This window comes from Anas acuta, chromosome 2 (genome assembly GCF_963932015.1).
Source record: "Anas acuta chromosome 2, bAnaAcu1.1, whole genome shotgun sequence".
NCBI lineage: Eukaryota > Metazoa > Chordata > Aves > Anseriformes > Anatidae > Anas > Anas acuta.
In genome coordinates this window covers 81,166,987-81,188,240 of record NC_088980.1, presented here as the reverse complement: position 1 = coordinate 81,188,240, position 21,254 = coordinate 81,166,987, and the positions used below count along the sequence as shown (strand labels likewise).

General features: G+C 44.5%; 1 protein-coding gene across 3 annotated transcripts in view; it reads left to right on the top strand.

Moving 5' to 3' along the window:
- Positions 1-21,254, top strand: part of SLC22A23 (solute carrier family 22 member 23) — a 95,230-nt gene that overhangs the window by 26,792 nt on the left and 47,184 nt on the right. The window contains exon 1 of one of the 3 annotated variants that reach the window (XM_068670963.1): positions 16,777-16,840. The exons of the other annotated variants lie outside the window; for them this stretch is intronic. Coding sequence (XP_068527064.1) covers positions 16,792-16,840 — 49 coding nt within the window. The 5' untranslated portion in view covers positions 16,777-16,791. Of the gene's footprint in view, positions 1-16,776; positions 16,841-21,254 lie in introns of those variants that run through there. 3 annotated transcript variants of the gene reach the window in all.

Here is a 21,254-nt window from a genome sequence, read left to right as displayed (position 1 = left end):
CCTTTTAATTGTTCCAAACCAGCTCCAGCAGTTGGGTATGCTCTCTCTGAGAAATCCTACCTTCTGTCATGCAAATGCTTGGAACTGTAACTTGTTGTGCTTGTAATGACAGTTCTAGGGATTATTTTTTTTTCTTTTTATTGTTTAATTTGAGTAATGGCACGCAGACCTGCGCCAGAGGGATGAGCTCGCTGCCACTGGAAGAAAATGGAATCGTGCAACCATAGATTTAGACTGAGAGAGGGGTTGTTTAGGATGGATATATAGTTAAATCCAGAAAGTTGCCTTTTATTTGTAGCTCTCTTACTCAGCTGAAGTGGTGTTAAAGTGCCAATTGTTAACATGTCTGTTGCCACCTGCCTCTTCTTGGCGGCGTCAGGCAGCTGCTAAAGGGCTTTTCCGTGCTGCATTGATTGAAGCCACTGGTGTGAGCTGCAGAGGGTTGCTGGTAACAAAAGCGTCTGATGCTGCATGTGTGTGTGTCTGTGCAAGCCCTGTCCAAGGAGGCTGCCACAGCCATCCAGCCATGGGTCCTGCTGCAGATCTGCAGCCCCTGGAGAGCCAGGCTCAGCTGGCAGGAGGAGAGCTCACCCACTGAGCTCTGAGCACTGCCTGGGCTCCAGCTGCTCTGCTTGTGTTGGTTGGTACACTGCAATGTCCAGTTGCAGAGGGCTGGTAGCTCAGTGATACTGCTGCATGTCCGATGTCGTCGTGGCTTTGTGGTTAGTCCTGTCCTTCTGTGATCTGAGAAGTTATGTTTCTTCTCTGGGAAATGCAAGTGGATCACAGACAGGGATATGAAAGTTTTGTCAGCCATGATTGGTATTTATTTATTCTTTTTCCTGGCAGGAAACTGATTTTTCTACAGAGAGCATCTCTTGCTGAAGCCATACATATTCTGCTAAGGCTGTTGGCTCACCGAGTTTTAGCTCTCCCATTCCCTCGGCTGAGACCATTGTCCTTGCACCCTGCAGACCTTGTAAGCTGGCAGAGCTAGTGCTGGAAATGAGACGGGCAGCAACCAGCTCAGGAGCTGCCCTTGAGGCAGTCAGCGTACAGGCTTGCTTTTTTTTTTCCTCAGCTGCTTCTTGCAGTGAGGCATAGGCATGTGCACATTCCTCAGCTACTTTCTCCTGCAAAAGGAGGAACTCATAGGTTCACAAATCACCTGTGAATGAATGAGTAGTGCTTCGCTTCCCTTTCCTGCCTGTTCTTACAGACTTGGCAAGCCAAACTGCAGTGGCAACAGGATGTGCACAGAAGGAAAAACACATGTATGCGGAAGGTGGATTTAAAAGTTACCTGCGGTGACTTGAATATTGAAGTCCAGCAACAAATGTCAGCACACAAATTCAAATAAATATTTATGGACCTTTCAAGAGGAACCATGATTGAACAAGGCTAGCCAGATTTCCATCCCCAGCCATGTAGACATGACTCCTATCTTCTCACTTACGAATAACATGACCCTGTGGGATTTTTTACTAGTTCGACTTAATTAAATTTCACTCAAAGCATGAAAATTGTAGGCAGCGCTCATTGCGGTATTTCTAAAAATGCACATTATTTAGTCAGGTATAATAAAAAATTATGTTTTTGTTTTAATTCTTGGTTTTATTTGTATGATTAAATTCTGTAGGCTGGCAACACAATATACCAATGCTCGTATCACTCGCTTTTATTTTTTAAAGACAACTACTCAGTGTTGCACTGCAGTGAATTTGTTTATAAATTACATGCTGCAATTACTGATGGACCTGAAAGTAACGAGCTATGATTTTGTCTTTCGAGAACGTCTGGTCCCTTCTTAAATAAATTGTACATACAGTTGTGTGTTTTTTAGAGATAAGTTTCGGCACAAGTGCTTGTTATTAGCTTGAAAACTTGTTTGCTCACATTCCTTGAATTCTGGCATTGGTATGAATTGAGAGGTGAAATCGGTTTGCTGGAATCTGATGAGTGATGAACAAATCTCTGCAAGCGCACCTTCAGTTTCACATACCTGAACTGTATGCCCCGTCTAGGCACCCGGTATGGAATCTCTGAGACATGGGTAATCTTGAGCTTAGTCTTAGTTGGGTGATACAAAGCAGGTGGTGTCCTGGAGAAAAGGGGTGTTTGAAGAAGGCGACTTGGCTTGGGAATGTGTCCGTCCCCTTTTGAAGGGTTTTTGTGCTGAACTGAGGGAGGGAGCGTGGTTGTGTGTTTGCTTCTGAAGTTCTTGATCTGTGTTCCCCAGCCTCTGCAGGTGATATCCCCATCTCCTGGGTCCCCAGCATCTCTCTCCAGCTTGTGTTTGCAGGAATTCAGAGCAGATAAACTATAAGCCCCAGTCCTCTCCTGCACAGTCAGGCACTGGAGTGCAAATACATCTCCATTAGTGGCTCACATAATCAATATGTTCGGTTATGGACGTGCATTTCATTCTGGTGCTGTGTAGCATCTGAGGAGGGCAGTCGCTGGCAGAAGCAGCAGCGGAGCACAGGGTTCGTGCGTGCCCTCGCAGCCGAGGGCCTTGGTGTTGTGGAAGAAGGCAAACTCTGCCTGAGTGCTGTGATTAACGATCATCTGTTAGAAATGCAGGCTGGGAGACCTGCGTGCCCCAGCGCTGAGGCACGGGTAAGTTGCTTTGTGTGTTGTCTGCTGTCTGAACATCCAGACCAATTGTGCACAGAAAGGAGGAGGGTGTTTTCTCTGCGAGGCAGTCAGTTCAATAGATGCCTAAGCTCGTGGACCAGGGATCTTTGGTTAAAATAAACAGATTAATAAATCCCTTGAGTTTCTTGCTTGATGGGGAGCTGCTGTCCAGAAGGAGCACAGCGCTTGGCAAGGGCCTCTTGAAGTCGCGGGGCTGCTCGCACCCAGGTTTCAGCGCTGTGCTGGCAGGCAGTATAGCCATCTCCTGGGTATGCAGCCATTCATCCTCAGAGCATTTCGTTTGCAGCTTTATAAGCAAAGGCAGAAGGAAGAAAAACAACAAAAATATACAGGAAGCAAAAGCAATTGGGGGGGGGGGGAGGGAGAGGAAAGCAATATATGAGAAGAATTTTTTTTATTGTGGACTGACGGCAAGGAGGAAAAACAAGAGCAATTTAAAAGGGCTGTATAATGGTGGAAGTAGCTTGTATGTTGAAATTGCAACCAGCGTTCATAATAAAATCCCATTTTGGTTTCCTTTATAGCTCTGGCTTTGGAAAAGGGGGTTTTGTCTGGAACTTGACTGACTTGTTTTTCGAGACAAAACCAAATCTGTGTTTCTAGGAAGCTGGAAGAAAATTAATTAAAGAGCCTTTGATTTATAGACCCATTAAAATTAACTCTGCTTTGAAAGTCAAAGAAATAAATAAAGCTGCCAGTGTTAGTCATCTGTTGGAAAAAATGGCTTCTCATGTATATGTACGGTAGAGAAACCCAATTACTGCACTTGAATGCATTGGAATTTGGACAGGGGAAGCTTTGATTATATGAACCTTAACTCTGCTCATGTTAGTCTTTTCAGATGTCAATGTGAGTTCAGAGTTGTGAATCAGCCTGAAGCATTGTCCCATCCTTGCCTACTTTCTTGTTAGTGTCTGTGATATGTCTGAAGAAAAGACACAAAGTTCAATTTGCATCTTGTAAACGTTTAACCTGATGGATTTGATTTTTCAAGGAGACAAACTTCACCCTTCTTGACTCAGTATTGCATTTCAATAAAATAAGTATACATGCAGCTGCTTTTCTTCCCTTCCTGACCTTTTAGTCGTCTTCTCTGGCTGAGGTTAGGTGCTTCTTGAGGGCCTGGGGACAGTGTGGAAGAGCAGCGAACAAGAATAGCCAACGCATGACCCGAAGAGGAAAAATAAAGTAAAAAGAATACATAGCATGTGCAGCAGCTGCTTCTTTTCTCTTCCTCTTGATAAGAGGGAATGTGACATACTTTTCTGCTCCCATCCAAGGAAGAGTAATAGCAACAATTACAGATTTTGTCTCCTAGCTATTTCAGAAACAAAAACACAGCCAGGCGAAGCTGTGTGTTGTGCTGGGCTCTGCAGATCCGGGTGGCACTGCCCTGCCGGGGCTGTACCCTGCTCGGATCCAGCCTTGGGGCTTTTAGTACCTCGAGGGACTTGCATGGGACCAGTGCTTTTTCCTGCTAGGACAACTTTGTCTGCAAAGTCTGTTCTGATGAAGAGGTGTTTATTTATTCATAGCGTTCATCCCTCCTTCTGGCCATGGATGTGTGACCTGCTTGCTCAGTGCCACTCAGCTGCACCACGGCTCTGCGTAAAGCAGATGCCATACTTCACAGAAGTGATTTTTTTCTGAGAAATAACCCACTTGCCTAACAAAGTGGGGGCTTTTTGTATAGAAGATAGACAGATCTGCTTCCTGCTCTGGTTCCTGGAATTAACTAAAATATCAAAACATCAAAATAACACAACGGGTTGAAGCTTTCACCATGCTTTTGGAGGGAGATGCAGATTCAGCCCGCTGTAGATGCAGTTTCATAGCTCTGACTGGTGGCTTGTAAATGAATTGATTTGCACACACTTATTGCAGAAACCTGAGGTCAGGAAATTCTCTTGGTGAAAGCAGCTTAGGCTGTTATAAGTCACTGTGAAGTTACAAGTCACCGTGCCTTTACTCAGCATGGGTCATTCTGGAACATGGGATTTAAAATGCCTTTCTTACAGGCTTTTTAGAGATTAGACTCTGTTTAATTGCAGCTTGGCAGAGACAGCAGGTTTAATGTGTTTAGAGACGTATGCCTCGGACAGGTTGATGTTTCCTCCCAAGATAGCTGTCTGCTTGCAGTAGTAGCAGATGGAAGTCCTTCCGTGTCTTCTGGGCACTGACTAATGTGCATTGGAAAGGGTGGATAAACAGCAGAGAAAATGATTCCTAAAAAAAAATAATAATAGGGATCTGTATGGCTTTGTTTAACTATATTTACTTCAGCACTTGGAGTGAGGACGCTGGCTTTGGATTTATTTAAAACTTCTAAAACTCACTTGGAGAACCAAATATGATCAGGTCTTGGTTATGAGACTTCCAATTTTCTGGCTGGCTTTTCTTAGCAACATCCAAATTAGTGAATAAATAGAAGCCTCCAGTCTGACGATGACAACAAATAATCCGTGATTCATAGTCAAACATCTTGATCGTGGACTTGGCAGCCCTAAACCTTCAGGAGCAGAAATTCAGGCCATCAATCTGATGCTGCAATGCTGGAAAGCCCTAGTTTCTTTGAAAAGGTCACTTCATTGCTGTCCCTTCGGTTTTGCTTCAGTAAATTATACCTTCTAAGGAGAAGACTAGATTTTATTTTTGGTTTTGAGGGTGGGGAGGGTGGGTGTTAGGGCTTGAACCGAGGGGCAAAGAATGTTTGTGTCTTGTATAAAGATGCTGAAAGATGTTCTCTGCACTGAACTGACCAGCTTGTATGACCTTGGTCTTCTACTTTTGGTATTTGCAAAGCCTTTGGGATTGTCACAGTATGTTTTTTTGTTTTGCTTTTAGTTTATTTCTGTTTTTAATTAATTTTTGATCTCTACTTAAGTGGCTGCCTGACAGTGTCTGACTACAGTGTGTACATCTCTATTTTATACAATATCACACAATATTTTAAAAGAAGGAAAACACAAAGGGAGGGTTCTGGAATCATTTATTTAGGCTTCATCTAGATCTCCCATTTGGTTTCTTATAAACAGTGCTGAAAAGAAAAAGTTGCTCTTTCTCAGCATAGAAGGGAATAGTGCTTATTCTTTGGAAAAGGCCAATGAGAAAGGTATGCTTCAAGAGTTGTTATAACACGTTAAGGGAATTCACTAAGATTAATACAAAAACATATTTTTCCTGGTGATTCTGAATTGAGAATATTAGTCTGCAGAATAGGCATAATTCCAATTTCAAATAATAGAATTTTAGTGGCTTAAATGTAAGTTGTTATTGTAACAAGGTTAAATGCTAAACCAAACAATCACTGTTTTTTATGCTGCAGTGCAGTTATGCTTGTGCAACGTGTAATTGGTACAGAACAGTACTGCTGTGGTGTAAAACCTTTATACAATTTTAAGTCAAGCGTTAGGGGTAAAACGCATTAGATTGAATTCCACTAAAGATTTACACACTGGGTTGTTACGCATTTGAAAACCCTGCGTGTACAATCTGCCGTTACTTTCCCATTTGTTGTGTAAGCTGGTGTATCATCAGAAATTGTTTTTTCCTGTTGACTGAGGAATTTTACAGGACTAAGAAGTGGCTGGCAAAGCCTTCCCATCCTGTCTGCACATGGACGGCAGTGGCACGTTCTCCCCAGAAAGCTGCTCACCCCTGCTGAGAGGTGTTTCCAGCCTGGCACAGGACTGGGGCCAGCACAGCTGCTTCCCGTGTCTCTAATACCTGTTCCCCAGGGGACTGGTGTTTTCCTGGTGGCCCTTAAGGAAAGGTTTTACTGCACAAGAACTGTGCTGCAAGCACGAGCCCAGCGAGATGCTGATGTTCAGCAGTCGTGGATATAGCGTTCCCATTCCAGTCTGTGGTCACTGTGTGGGTGAGCTGTATTTGTGAGGCCAGAGGTAAGCGTCAGGGAAAGTGAGAATTGCAGGAAGGTGGATGAGGCTGATGGGCTGGCAAACTGCATCCTGGCCAGCGCTGTCTCATGAAACTGAGTCTGAAAACAGAGCGAAGGTGTGGCTCTGCATTACAGCCCTGGAACGGCACAGCAGGTTTCAGAAGTTTCTGCTACCTGTTCCCACGTCCTGAATTTTGCTGATTTAGCTGGTTCTATACTTGAAACCAGGTGTGTAAGGTGATAAGGCTTAAAAAAAAAACCTCAAAAGCACCACTTGAAATATTATCCTCTGTATTTTAACAGATCCATCTTAGGATTTCTGTGTGGTTGCATCAGCGGTTGAGTTGGTGCAGCTGAGGGAGCCCCAGCCTTTCCCTCCCACATGTCTGTGGTCTGCATGCATTCGGAGTGAACTGAAGGTAGATGAGCTGCAGAGTGCACCTAAGGTGGAGTGAAATCAAAAGAAAAGAAGTCAAAGCATCGTGCTGTGAGGAAACAGCTACAATCTTTGGACCCTAGTAAAGGAAGTTAAAGAAGTGATGAGTGATGAATGGTGTGTGTGTGGGCTCTGGCTGAGCTGGCTGTTCTTGAAGGGAAAAGTCAGGGAGGGGAAGAAACTCTCAGCTCACCTGTTTATGATGAAAACTCACAGTCTTGTGGTTTTTTGTTTTTGTTTTCATCCGGAGTTCTGAAATATTAGCAGCAGACCTAGCCAAAAAAAAAAAAAAAAAAAAAAGGATATACAAGTGAGTGGACACAAACATGTAAAAGGTACCTGATAAAGCGCTAAATGGAAATCATGATATGACTTACAGGAGGGGAAGGCTGCCTACAAATATACGCACATTTCTTCTTCTGAAACTGCATTGTGTTGAGATGTAGACTTTCCACAGAAGATACTTGGCTTCCGTGGCATTTCCCTGTGCTGGGGAAATTGTAAATGTCTTGTTCTGAGTCAAATTTAATTTCTGCAGCCTCTAGAGATAATGTGGTGCTTTTGAATGCTGTGTTTATTTTACTCCTCGTGCCTGGATTCCTGGATAGTGTATTTTCACTGCAGTCTTTTTCGTCACTGAACAAGTCTGTTGTATCATGGGAATCCCTAAGCAACAAGGACAGACTTGGGTGAAAACAGATGTCAAAATATTAAAATGCTTCGTGGGATAGAAACTCCCCATCCCACGCACACAATGTATATAACCTACTGTTGGCATAGTCTCCTCTGCAATACCTTTTTTCTTTTCTTCTGCACCGAGTTCTTAGCAATGTGCTGAGGCTGGCTTACAGAAAACGTGGAATGAGCATAATTCCCAATGGTCTGAAATGTTTGGAGGTACTTTTGTGCTGCATGGGCATGGGAGGAGGCAGTTGCTCCCCAAACCTGCAGGCATCAGTGTCATGGTGTTTATTTGCACCTGATAACCAAATGAGTATTCTTTCCCCCTTTTATTTAAATGGGGATTACTGAAGGCAGCAATCCAAAGCTGTTGGGTGTGAAGTCAGAGCCTTTCTTGGGAATCCCCTGGAAAGCCTCTGAACGGTGGAGGCAAAGGTGAGAGCTGCGAGACTGCCTGGCTCCTGCTGTGCTGAGCTCTGCTGGAGCTCTCAGTTCCAGAGGGAATAGGTTCCCTAGTACTACTATTTTATTTCATTTAATTTCATTTCTTTTGTATTCTTTTTGTGGGGCTTGGAAACATTTAGCCTGTCTTTGTGCCTCATCCTCCAAAGATAACATGTCAAAGGAGCATAATGAAAGCTTGGCAGGTACAAATTGTGAATTTAGTTATCTGCATGATGGTAAAATGGTATGGGATCAGGCACTGGGTCTGCAAGGGGATAAAACAGGCTTCTTAATGCTGGTGTGCTTGACTCTGTTGGCAGTGTCCTCATGTAACACAGAAGGTGAAAGCATTTTTGCATGTGTGTGATCCTGTTTCATTCTCCTTCCCTGCCACTCTTTCCTCTCCTCCAGGCTCCCTTTCCTTGCTGTTTTCCCAGTATTTTAGGGAATGCATGTGGAAATCTCATGCAAAGCCATGGTGAGGGAACATGGGGTTGCCATGCTTTTGCTGCAGCTCGTGTAACAGCTGACAGGTAATTATGTGTCGTTATTTCACCAGATAATGAAGTTGTGCTCTGCCTCGTGCTTTCTTCAAGTATTACAGTTTTTGGTCTTCTGGTTTGTTAGCAGAGGCTCATATAAATAGTTTGTGTTTGCAGACTCTGGCATAAAATTGTAATAAAAAGCAGAACGGAACAATCACAGCTCCCAAGTTCTTTGTTAGTGCAGATCAGTAATTCCTAAATTAGAACATAAAATTAGTTTATATCTTAATGTAGGAAACTTCTTGTGTTTAAGGAAGAAAAGAGGAATAAATCCAAAATGGTGCCGTTGCCTTTAGGTGTCTTGCTGCAGAAAAAGGTTGTGTATTTGCTGACTGCATTGCATCCCCTTTTGATCTGATGGAAACGGTCTTCACCGGAGCAAGGGCATATCACACCCTGCCTGCCTGCCTTGCTATTGACCGTGGTTTCCTGGCAGCGGCACTTAATGGCTTGTGGAGATAGGCTTCAGCTGAATTCCTGGGACAGGCCAGCATGGTCTGTCCCTGAAACGTCCTCCACCCGGCCCACCGTGGGTGCTGGTGGCAGAGCAGCTGGTGTTCCCATTGCTTGCTGGGTTTGGTTTCTTTGTTGGCACAGCTTCCTAACGCAACACCTGATGAGTCAGTGCGAACCCGTCTCAGTTGGGTGCATGGCTGTCGTCTCCCTGAAGACCAGGCAAGAGTGATGGGGATTCTGTAAGCCAAAAAGATAGTATAATATTATAATCCAGTACCTGTAGGGATGGCAAATTGCAAGTGAAACCAGCTCAACCAGAAGGAAATGCGTGTGTCCCCCGCTCCCTCAGGCAGCGCTTTTACATAAGAGGGACGCTTCAGAGATGCATATTGAAATTGATTTCATCTTTCTGCCCCATTAAACAAGCAATTGGTTTTCAACAGCAGTTCACAGATGAATCAGAGTCAAAGCAGGCTGATTAACTGGAGGACAGCCAACTTAGCAATTGTTTGTCATCTCCTCCTTAAAGCTAGCTGTGTACATTGATATACACGTCAGAGGCTTAAAACTTCTCCCCTCGAGAGACAATACAGTAAATCAATCTGTTGAGAAACTGCTGAGATTTCAGCAGCCCTACCATCTTTTGCATTTTTAACCAGGTTAGATACTGCTTGCCCCAAAAGTTTTGATGTACCCTTTGCCCCAAAGTAATGATGTTATTATGATGTATCTCATTCCTGTTCTGGATATCTGAATTTAGGGTGTGTTGGTGACTAACCTGACTTCTGAAAGGCAGTGGTGTTACGAAGTGTCTGTTCAAAGTCTGACAAGTCTTGTCTGTAATCTCCTGGTATTTGTCACCCTGATTATTTTAAAGAAAAATAGATGTATTTAAGAGTTCTTAATCACCTCTGGTGGTTTGGTGGCGGGTGAAGCAAGCATGCTCTAGTCCTTTGGGTGTTGAATTAGGGAGAAGGTGAAAGGAGGGAGAAAGCTGTTATTGTTGTGTACAGGGTACCTATTACTTATATTTTGTAGTTCAATTCATTCTTTCAAAGGGAAGTTAATGAAAATGGTGGAGTTTCAGATGGCTGTGATGCTGCCTGCGGGGGTGGGAACTGAAGTGAACCTACAAATTAAAGTACAAGGTTATTGGAGCACTTATCTGTGTGTAGTATAGGTGCACGTCTCTGAGCTATTGAATAATTTTATTGCTGCTGCTTTAATAATTAATTCACCCCGTGGGAGCTGCAGGCTTTTTGTCTAGGGTTAATGTATTCTTAACGTCCCCATGTCTATCACCTCATCCTCAAAGGGGTCGGCACAAGAATCTGCTACAGGGGGCTTGTCCCCATCTTTGTATGTTCCTGTATCTCCATCAGAAGTGTCCGTAATCCCCTCAGAGGTGAAACCTCCACTTCTGTGCTGCAGGGCTCTCCCACGTTAGCTCAGAGGACAATTCTGTTAGCAACCTCCGGCGGTAAGTGGCAGCTTCCCCTGAACGAGGAAGGTTGTTGCCTGCCTGTCTGCCTTGTGTGCACGTTGTGCCTCTCCTGTTGTGGCTTGTTGGCGCGGGTTGGTGATGAATTAGCAGCTCACGTCTGCCACAGCATGAGTGGTGCGAAGCGGGAGGGCTGCGTGCTTGCTGCTGTCTGCCTGTGCCAGCTCCTGTCTGCTTCTGAGATCCCCTTTGGTTTCCTGGCGTTGTCCACAGGACTGAACAGCTCCTGCTTTTGCCAGGAGGAATCTTGTGCTGGGCTTTGCCCCGCTCACCCTTCCCCATCCCATTAAATACAGTCGATGCCCACCACAGATGGCACATCACACCACCAGGCACCGAGGCGTGATGGGCGAGGAAGTCTCCATCCACCCATTGCACACCGTGCTGGGCAGCACGAGGCAAGGGTGAGCATCTTTTATCCCTGAGGGCACATTTTACCGGTGGGTTTCTGACCCCTGTATTGAAGGGAAGCGAGACTAGGAGGTTGACAGAGGCATGTGCTTGTCTCTGGAAGTGTAGCTCCTCCCTCGGAGGAGATGTCGTGCTGAAGATGATGGCTTTGGGGTAGCCAAAGGAGAAGGAAGAAAGGAGTAATAACAGGGCTCTGACTTAGCTTCTAAAACCCAAGGAGTGGAAAAAGAGGGAGGAAAAAGTGGGGAGCCCTACTTGTGGCAAGATTTGTTTCCAGCTAGTACAGTGAGTGCTAAGCTTTGAATCGATCCCTTCCCTGCCTTGTTTATATATATATATATTTTTCATATATACGGAGCTTAAATTCTGAAGGTCTCTGCAGTGCAGTCAATGACATGTAAACAGAGACTTCCTCTGTTTGTGTTTTGGGTTCGTTTGTTTGTTTTTCATTAACCTTTTTTTGTGGCAGCCCATGCAGTTAAGGTAACACAATGGTGACGCAGCGTTGCCTTCATGGGTAAACCCAGGTTGTAACCCAGGTTTCTAGGGGCAAAAGGCTAGTGCAGCTTTTTTTTTTCCTCCTCATCTAACTGTTTTTAATTCTGTTGGGGCACTTTTCAGTCTCCAGACGAGCTCTTGCAAGTTGCCTAGAGCAGCTTAGCTAGGAGGGTGTTTCTGAATCAGCACAGAAAATTGGTTAAAACCAAATCTGTGCTCCTTGGCTTCCTGAAGTGCTGTGGGTAACTGCATGCATAATGAGTACTGGCTAGAACTGATGGCTAGTATGAAAAACAAAATAATCAGTATTATTTTCCAATTTAGTGCTTTTTTGGTCATTCGTGTCAGTTTGCAGCAGGACATCCAACAATAAGGCAGTGTTGCAGCATCAGGACAAAGTATGCACTTCCCACTGAGATCACAGCAACGCACAGCTCTTCATTTCACTTCAGCTGGGTTTGAGCACACACGCTGCTAGGATTGCTGAGGTCTGCAGTTTAGCTTGGAATGCTACTAGAGCAGTGGTACTTTGAGTCATCACAAGTACTGCCAGTTTGTTGGAAAGCTGCATGGATTTTACTTCAGAGGCAAATTAATTACTAATTTTGTTTTCAGAAATGTATCTCCTTGTAAGGGGTAGTCATACAAAACAACAAGAAAAAAGCCTAGTAGCTTGCCGTTTCGTTTTGTCAGCGACGTGAAAAACTGAGTTGGATACCACGAAGTTGAGTATTCTTCTTTCCAGGAACTGAAGAGCGTAGCTGAGTGCCAGCTTTATAGGCTCAGCTTCTCACAGGAAGCCCATTCTGTATGGATGGGTCTGGGTCTGACATGCACACACATTCACAAGAGATTTGTTTTGGGTTTCACATTTTTTTTCCATTTTTTTTCCTTATAGCATCCCAGCTGTAGCCCATGCACACCGTACAGGTAACAAACTACCTCTCCAGATTTCTTTTCAAATTGAGAGGATCGGTTTATATCCATTTTCCCTGGCTACTCCACATGCAACACCCAACCAACTATTGTCTGTAATTACAATTTGAGCTGTTCTTGGCTTATAGCTGTTTAAACAAACAGCTATAAGTCTTGGAAAGTGGCCAGTGTTTTCCATGGGATTATTTCGTTTTGCTGAAGTTGTTACAGTCAGCATGGGTTAGGCAAAGCAATGAAACCATTGGTTTTTAGGCACCAAAGGCCAATTCAAGCCTCAGAAACCTCAGCCTGGAAATGGCAAAGAAACTTATGGAAAGGGGACAACGTTTTGTCAGGAGCAGCATGGGCACATCTAATTAAGTGGGTCTCGGTGGACAGTGTTTCTCAGCTCGCTGCAGTGACAGTTTTGATTACATTTCTCATTTATGTTGAAACGTCCTAGAGTGTCATTGGTGCAGGTAGCAAATTTCGTTTCTCCTGAGGTAATGGCTTTGCTTATTTGAGGCCAGGGGAGGAGAGGAAGCCAAGTTAATTTAGTGTGGGCTTCATCTATGAGGTTTCTGGTGTTTTTTGTGTTTTTCACAGTGAAAGCTGGCAGAGTAGGGAAAGGAGTCTTGGTGACCTCATGATTGAACAAAATGAGACTGCTAATTATGTTCAGGAGGATTGCTTGGTTTGTCATAAATATTTCTGCTCGCATTTAAGCCCACAGACTTTCCTTTTTAAGAAGAGAAGAACTCAGGGTAGATGTTGCTGTAGTTTGTGGACTTGACTCCCTGCTTTTGCTTTGGTGCTGGCTTCTGTGTGGTTTTCCTCGGGCGGACAAATTGCTGGGTGAAGCTACCTGCCTTGGCAATCGGCAGCGCTGGGCAAACGGAGGGCTTATAATTACCCTGTCCCAGGAATGAGAAACGAGGTGCTCATCTGACCTTGGCTTCCCTTGTCCTCCAGATGGTGCCTTTCAAGTGCTTGCTGCCAGCTGGAGGGCTCCTGGGGACGTGGGGGGACCCCATGGGAGCAGCACCCCAGCACCTGGGGGCAGTGGGACCCCAGGGCTTTCCGTGCTCTGTCCCTTCAGCTCTCCTTTTCAGAAACGTGTTCAAGGTGAGGGAAGCACTGCGAATCTTGGGTGACCTGGTATTTCTCTGTAATCAGGCAGGGGGCGGAGGAGGCAGCTGGATCCAGGTTTCCTGTTGCTCTCCTTCTTTTCCCTGCGTTCCTACCCCCTTGCTGCCCTTCTGGCAGCCGTATCCCGTGGCATGCTCTTGTGATCCCCTCTCGGGCTGTGCTGTCGCACAACAGAGCCTTTGTTGGAGCCAGTGTGGTATTTGTGTGTTGTGAAAAGCACTGGCAGCTGCCTGTATCTGAGACTCCGTGCACTTCGGGGCACTTCAGACATGAGCTGGGTGGCCAGCACTCCCTGAGCTGAGCGCAGAGCTGCGGGGAGACTTCAGGCAACGGGAGGGATGCTGTAAAAGGAAAGAAACTTTGACTTCAGACTAGTGGTACAGAGGCTGTAGAGAGCAAAATCCACTTGGAGAAGGAATACTGGTTCTTGGAGGCTTCCTAGCTACACCCATGAGGTGCCTTCCTGATTCCTGGAGGCTTCCTAGCTCTACCCACGAGGTGCTTTCCTTCTCTCCGTGCCCAGCAGCCACGCTGTGTCTGTGTTAGAGTGGCCCAGCACTCTGTTACACCAGGAGTCATTGAGAAAAGCTGTCCCGGGGAGGCCACTGGCACTGCAGAAAGCCCTCTTTTGAGTCAGCGTGTTGACGCTGTGCTGCAAGTGTGTGTTGTTCAGAGGCTGTACTAATTATAAATCAGTCTTGGGAGATGAGGATAAAAATATCTGTAGTCGGCTTGTCTCTGTAAACAACCTGAGATGCTATTTGGAAACGTGGCACAGTTTTCGTGTTGCAGAGAACGCGCGTGCTGTGTGTGAAGGACCTCAGCAGAGCTTCCCTCTGCTCCTGCTGATGGGCAAAGCGAGGGAGGGATTTTTTTTGAATGCCAGAGATGGCAAAGTGGATGCTGATAAGATGTTTCCTGCCATGTACTGTGCAGAGGATCAAGTGGCAAGCCCCTGCAGTGCTTTTTGCCAGCGGCTAATAGTGGCACAGGGCTGCTCCCAGCAGAGCTGCTTAACTCCTCAGACCTTCGTGGGTGATATTGGTGGCTGGGGGACAGTTGGACCAGATGATCTTGGAGGTCTTTCCCAACCTTTATGACCCTGTGTACCTTGTGCCCGCTTTCTGATGTGTGCAGGGTTTCCAGCAAGCTGAATAATGCGAGCATGCTTTTTAACGAGGCAAAAGCACTTTGCCTTTCCCTTGTTCTGTAGCTTGACAGTGACCGAAACCAATGTGATCTGATGCATCCTTCCAATTTTCTTTGGGAGATGCATCTCGCTGCAGGTCGTGGGCTGACCCGTGCTCTGAACTCTACTTTTTATGAAACAGGCCAAATACGAGCAGAGGAGGTAGGAGCGGTCGATAGCCCCGCTTAAGTGCCCTCAGTTCAATACTTTGGGACTGCATCGACGGTCTTGGGGAGAGAATGCCCGAAGTACACAAAAGGATTTATCATCTGGACTAAATTATTCATTGGGATATTAAAAGAAGAGTATGCAGGGAAAAAAAAAAAGTAAACGGAGCACAGCCCGCTGCAGGCAGTAACGAGCTAAATGCAGGCACAGGTCTCAGGGAAAAATCAGAGAATTGCAATTAGCTCAGCACTGCCAGAGCACACATCAGGACAAGGGTGATGCCAGGCATTTGTCCCCATTGTACTCAATTTTTGGTAGCTTATATAAAATAGGGCTTACTGTGTATTAACAATAGATTATAGCAGGGCCAGTTGATAAAGAGTGCAGTAAATCTTGTGAGTAAGCAATAGCAATTGTAAACTTTTTGCTCCTATTTTGTAACTTCCCAAGGTTTTTTCGTTTTTTTTATCCTCCTTGCTGTTTGTCCTGTGAATGCTTATAACTTGCATTTTTGAGATGTCTGCCCCTTGTGTGTCCCCTTCTTGCATCAGCTCTATTCTCAGCTGTTGAGTGCTTGTATGCTTGAATGTGTCTCCGTCAGCATTTTAAAAATTGATTGCTTCCTTCTTTAGTTCACAGATCGTTTTTAACCATCTCAGGTTTAGCAGTCTGTTTTCTGACTTTTTTTTTTTTTAAAAGAGGTGGGAGTCTTGCTTCTCTTGCTTAGGGCATGATCACTTGCACACATTCACTGTGAATTTCAGAAAAAAAAGTATAAAGCATTGAGAGCTTTGGATTATGTGAGTGATTAAAAGGTTTCTATCTTCTTGTGGTCTTTCTTTAACAACTCTCTTGTGGAAATCCTGGATTGTAGAACCAGGTCTTCCAGGTTTTTTAATGCTGTTAAGTCTGTTTTCTCTGTTTGTCACTAGCAGTGCTTCAGGCAATGTCTTTCTCTTCCTGAACTTGAAGGTCTTGCCTTAATCTTGATGACAAGCTCAGGTGTTAAGCAGTGGGATTTGATTCTGAAAAGCATTAGGGCACGAATGGAAGTTGCTCTGCCTTCGGGATGGTAGTTAATATGCTTGAAGCTGGTCGTCTTGGAAGAGGTCTTAAGCATTTCCTGTGATGAAGATAATTTTCTGTGCTTGTTTCCAACCCTCCCCCTCTTCTCTCTTTCTCTCTCCCTCGTATATTAATTAATAATAATCTTGGTGTGGGTGGGGATTTGTAGACCCAGAAGTGTAATGAACTAGAAATGACCCAGGAATGTGTGTGTATAGCTCCTAGACAGCCATAACAAAGAAGATCCTGCTAATTATTTTCCAAGTAACTTTGATGGAGGCATGGATTAAAAAAAAAAGGTATGTGACTATTTTTGGATAATCAGCTGAGCAAACCCTCTAAATCTAGAAGTTGCTTGATCTATTTTTAAATAACGATCAAAAAAACTTTAACAGCAACTAAAAAGAAGATGAGAGGAACTTCTCATTGAAGAATCAAAATCAATTTCAGCCTTGAATGAAAACCTGAAAAGTTCGGGCAGGCACCTCTATTAGATATACCCAGAAAGGTTGAGGGAGGTGCAAAGAAGTCTCTTCCTGAGAAGTTTTTCTGTGTGCTCTTGGTGCTGATATCTCATACAATGCAGAGGTCATCTGAAACAACAACAGGAAAAGAAAGCTACACAGAGAACTGCAAAACGTGCTGATTCAGGGATAAGAACTTTATATTTGGAGCATTCAGGTTCCGATAATATTTCAGGCTTCCTTCATTTTTGATGAATCCATTTATATTCAGTCGTGCTTCTTGGCAGTACCTTCATTTCCACACTGCCAGAGTATGAGCCTGAGCCTGAGAAATACCAGCAGAGGAGGGAGAACAGAGGCACGTAAGTAGGTGTGCAGATAAAATTGAAAGGGCTTTCTGCAAAGAGGAGACCATGGTGCAGGGTCTACAATGGAAACCACGGGTATTTCTCATTATTATGGGTAGCACTTGAGGTGTGAGATTTTGAAAGTAAACACATTTGTTGTTCTCTGAAAGGATTAGGGGGGTAGGGTTGTTCCTGCCTTCTTCACCTGGGAGAAAATTTGGTTGTATGTGCCTGACCCTGTGAGGAACTGAGCAGTTCATGTCCTTTCCTGGTGCTGCAGCTCTGGAGTGCTCAGTTTTTTGGCTGGATAATTTTGTTTGTGTCATTTAAGTATCCTTCTGGTCCCTTCTGCATTTTTGAATGTTCTTGTGTCGTGGGACAAACCTAGCTTGGCTCATTGCTTGTAGTCTTTTGAATCGTAACACCCTCCGTTTAGCTCTCTTCAACATCTGTTGAGTTCAGGCACTTCCTCGTCTGATATATTTTAGGCTTCTTGCTCTTATTTAGTGTTCCAGCTAATTTGGCAAGGCTCTAGTCTTCTGTTGCTTTTAGCTCCGCGTAGGGGTCCATTACTATTCATGTGTCCCAAAGGAACTGATGAAAGAAGTGTCTAAAACATTCCTCAACGTTAGTAACTGCTTCCAGCAGGGCCAGAGCCCTCAGAGCATGAGTGCAGGGCTGTGGCAAAACTATTTGGAAGAGCTGTGCCTTCTGTGAAGATTTAAATCATTTCTGTTGTCCTCTTGTTGTAAGAGGACAGTGTTCTTGTCTTTTGAAAGGTCTGAGCAGTGCTGCCAGAATCTGTTGATAGGTGTTGACCAAATTGTCATAGTTCTGCATCACTTCTCCCTGCTCTTTGGGGTTGTTCCACTGTCCTTTTGTGAAAATTGGATACTGCTTCTGAAGGAAGAGCACGTCCTCTCAGATGTGAAGCCTTTCCTTAAACCACCTCTTTTCTCAATGGCAGTCTATAAAACTTTTTTTTTTTCCCCCTCAGTCCAAGGTATAGCCCAACCCGAGGCTGGCAGGTCCACTGGGGGAACAATCAGCATTTCTATTTTTGTCACTTCAAAACTTGGTGTTACTATACTGCAGTTCACGTGCTGGCCTGAGAGCAACAGTCCAAATTGATGTAGGTAATGAACTTCATTGCTCCCAGCAGCTTGTATGCTCTTTGGCAAGCGCGCGAGTCATCCGAGCTAAACGAATGCAAATTGGCAGATTGCTTCAGATAGAGATGAGGTGCACAAAAACTGCAATTGCATCATGTTCGGGGTGTGTTTCCCTGCGTGCTGGGAATTTTTGATGTATAGGGAGAACAAGCAGCCCTGGATCATAACTGAGAGGCATCAGCAAAGTGATCTTCGCCTTCATTTGATTGCAAATGAGATGGGGGGGGAGAGGGAGGGAGGAATGTTCCCAAGCAAAACGCCGTGTGTGGGTTGGCTATGGGTTTGTGGGATTTTTGCTTGTAGCTGGGATATATTTATCTCCGTGTTTGTTACCATATAGTTGGCATTGTGAAAAACTGGCATCTTACATACCAAGTTACACAAGCCACTTTGTCCTGAGCCCGTTTTCTTTAACTTAATTTCCCATGTGTCTTTTATTAGTAATCACCACATATCTGTGAGCAGAGGGGTGACATATTGTAATATGTGAAGTAAAAGCAGCTGAAATGAAATCAGATGATTGACAGTAAGGGGGGAGCGTAGGGAAGACAGCTTGATTAGCTGCCAACATGACAAAGCGCATTAGTTCACTTGTGTTTTTTTTTTTTTCTTTTTTACTTTTCTTGTTTTCAATTTTGATTCCCTGGTTGGGCTCAGAAATGTATATTATTTATGTAAGGCAGTACTCATTTCTTCAAGATGAATGCTTATAGCCACTTTTATAAATAGAAGGACTGATACCAGCAGGATTGATGCAGAAACACAGGTATCAGGCTGGATTTGCCATATGCCATGCATTCTCCATACTCTGGGTTTTGTGGCACACAATTGTTGCTGCAAAGAGCACTGCTTCTTTAGGGTGTTATTTTAAGATGTTTACTTTGAGCTTCTGAGGTGCTGAATTGAATTCTAGTTTGCTAATTCATCTCTATCGCTAGGCTTTCAGAAAGAATGGGGAGAATATCTTGATTACCTTTCATTTTGCCCTGCACCAGACTGAACTTACTGTCTGTGACCATACTGAATGCACCCAGCAGAAGTAGAGGGGAAAACCTCAGTGTTGCATTTGCAGTGTTAATAGTGTCAAGCCATTTTTCTTGTATGGTTTCAGCAGAGTTTATAAGGAGTAAGTATAAAATGTTTTTTTTTTTCCAGGCACTAACTACTGCGTAATTGAAACTTTGTTAATTTGTTGAACCAATTTATATATCTTTCTCAAAAGCAGGGGTCAAGCTTTCTTGGCGCAGGCAAGCATTTAACACTTTTTATTTAATCCAAACATTCTTTGCTGCTGGCAGCCAAATTGCCTGTGTCATTTAATGCTCTGTGCTGCCAACACATTCTCCCTTTTCTGTAGTACTTGTGATATTGTACATACTAACTGCAGATTTTTTTCTGGAATAACAAACCAACCTGGTGTGAAAGAAGAAAACTTTTCTTCTTGGGTTATTACTGCTTTCCGTACATCTCCTATTTTAACTGATCTTACACTGCTAAGAGCAAATCTGATGGTAGAAAATAAGTAGCTAACTCGGGAGTGTGAGGGACAACTCCCGAGAAGCTCAAGGACTGGGTGGATGTCACAGGAGAAGAGAAGGTCCACCTTTGCTGTACCAAAGTTAAATTATGTGTTATTTTTAATGGTTCGATAGCTAATTTTGAGAGTGCAGATCTAAACTACGCTTTTTGGATGTGTTTCTTTCAGCCAAGCGTTGTGGGTTACTCAAGTCGGTGACAGTGTAAATCAGTGTGATGTCTTCAGGGGGGATCAAACCACTTCAAACATGCTTGCAGGCCCATAGGCCTGCCAAGAAGATGTGTTTTTAGTTTTGAAGGTGCAGCTGCTCCTATGAGAGCAGTTGATGTTTCCTTTAGAAGTCCTTTCCCTGGCTTTGTAGCTGAAAAAGCAACTCTGTCGCTTGTCCCCGTACTTGTGAGGAAACAAACCCAAGTGAAGTGTTGTTATGTGGCTCGAGCATGGACCACAGCTGGAAACAGCACTCTGCATTTCCCAACTTTGCCTTGAATGTCTCTGAGCCTAGATGCTTGTCATTCCATTAACTGATTTTTCTTTTAAGCCTGTTTTCCTTTGAAAACAAACTAATTCAGCTCATTAGGTCGTTGAGTATCCTCTTCCTCTTGACAGTTCTTATTCCTTTTTCCTCTGCCCCCCCGTAGCTTTTTGAGCCCATTGACTAGTTTCAGCCCCACAAAAGCACACTGAAATCCATGAAGGTGCTACCTTGCTCCTCTGGGCAGAGGGGAGGTGCAGGAAGGAGCTGGCCATGTATCACCCATGTGGTCCTGGCTCTGTGTAGGGACACCTACCTTCAGAGGGTGCTGAGTTTTTGTGGAAGGGCAGGAGGACTCTCCGGCAGGGGTTTTGGAGTAGCTAGCAAAATAGGTAAAAGCTCATACAGTAGCATTTCAGCTTTGCTAGCCATCGCCAAGTTTCCACGTGTTTATAACATCAAGTGCTTCTGTAAACAAGACCTCAGCCCACATCCTCCTCCTGTGTAGGTGGCCGTGGAAGTTTCACTTAAAACCCTGTGCATGCCTCTGTGAAGCCGTGGTAATGACTGACCTAATGACTCTGCCAACTAAACTCCAACTTTCCAGTCTCATTATATGGCTAACAGGCCTAGGAAATGCTTGCGTGTCGTGAAGCTTCCGGGACAAATGGCTGTAGTGTACATTATTTTCAGCTGCTGGAGCAGAGGAGTCCACTAAAAGCAGCTGAATAAAAGGAAAAGCAGCACAGCCTGGAGATGAAAGGAAGTGGCCTCTCCTTTTAGGTTAAATAAGTAGGTGGGAAGCTCCGAGACTGGTTGCTCAGACTTTGTTCACAGGAGACTTTACCGAAACCTGTGCCGGGCAGGGCTTGTGGCACTTGGGTCTTTTGAGGTCTGACTAAGGTTTAGTCACTGATGCAGGTGCAGGTGACTTGCTGGCCAGGTGGTGTTTGGTGCCTGGTGATAAAATACATAATGGCATGGCAGGAGAGTTCAGCCAGGGGTGGTAGGGCAGTTGTCTCAGGGTGTCCTCACCCTCCGAGTGAAGGCCGTGGCCTCTTGGACACCCATGTCATTTCCAAACCTGTTTCCTGAGGGGGATGAGGGTCTCTGAGCTAGGTGCTTTATACGTAATACATAACTCCTTCCAAAAAGATGAGTGTTTTTTCTCATACCGATTATATACCTATTTCTGTAGTCCAAAAGTCTCAGTGTTTTGTAGACCAAGTCTTTGTAGTGTCCTCA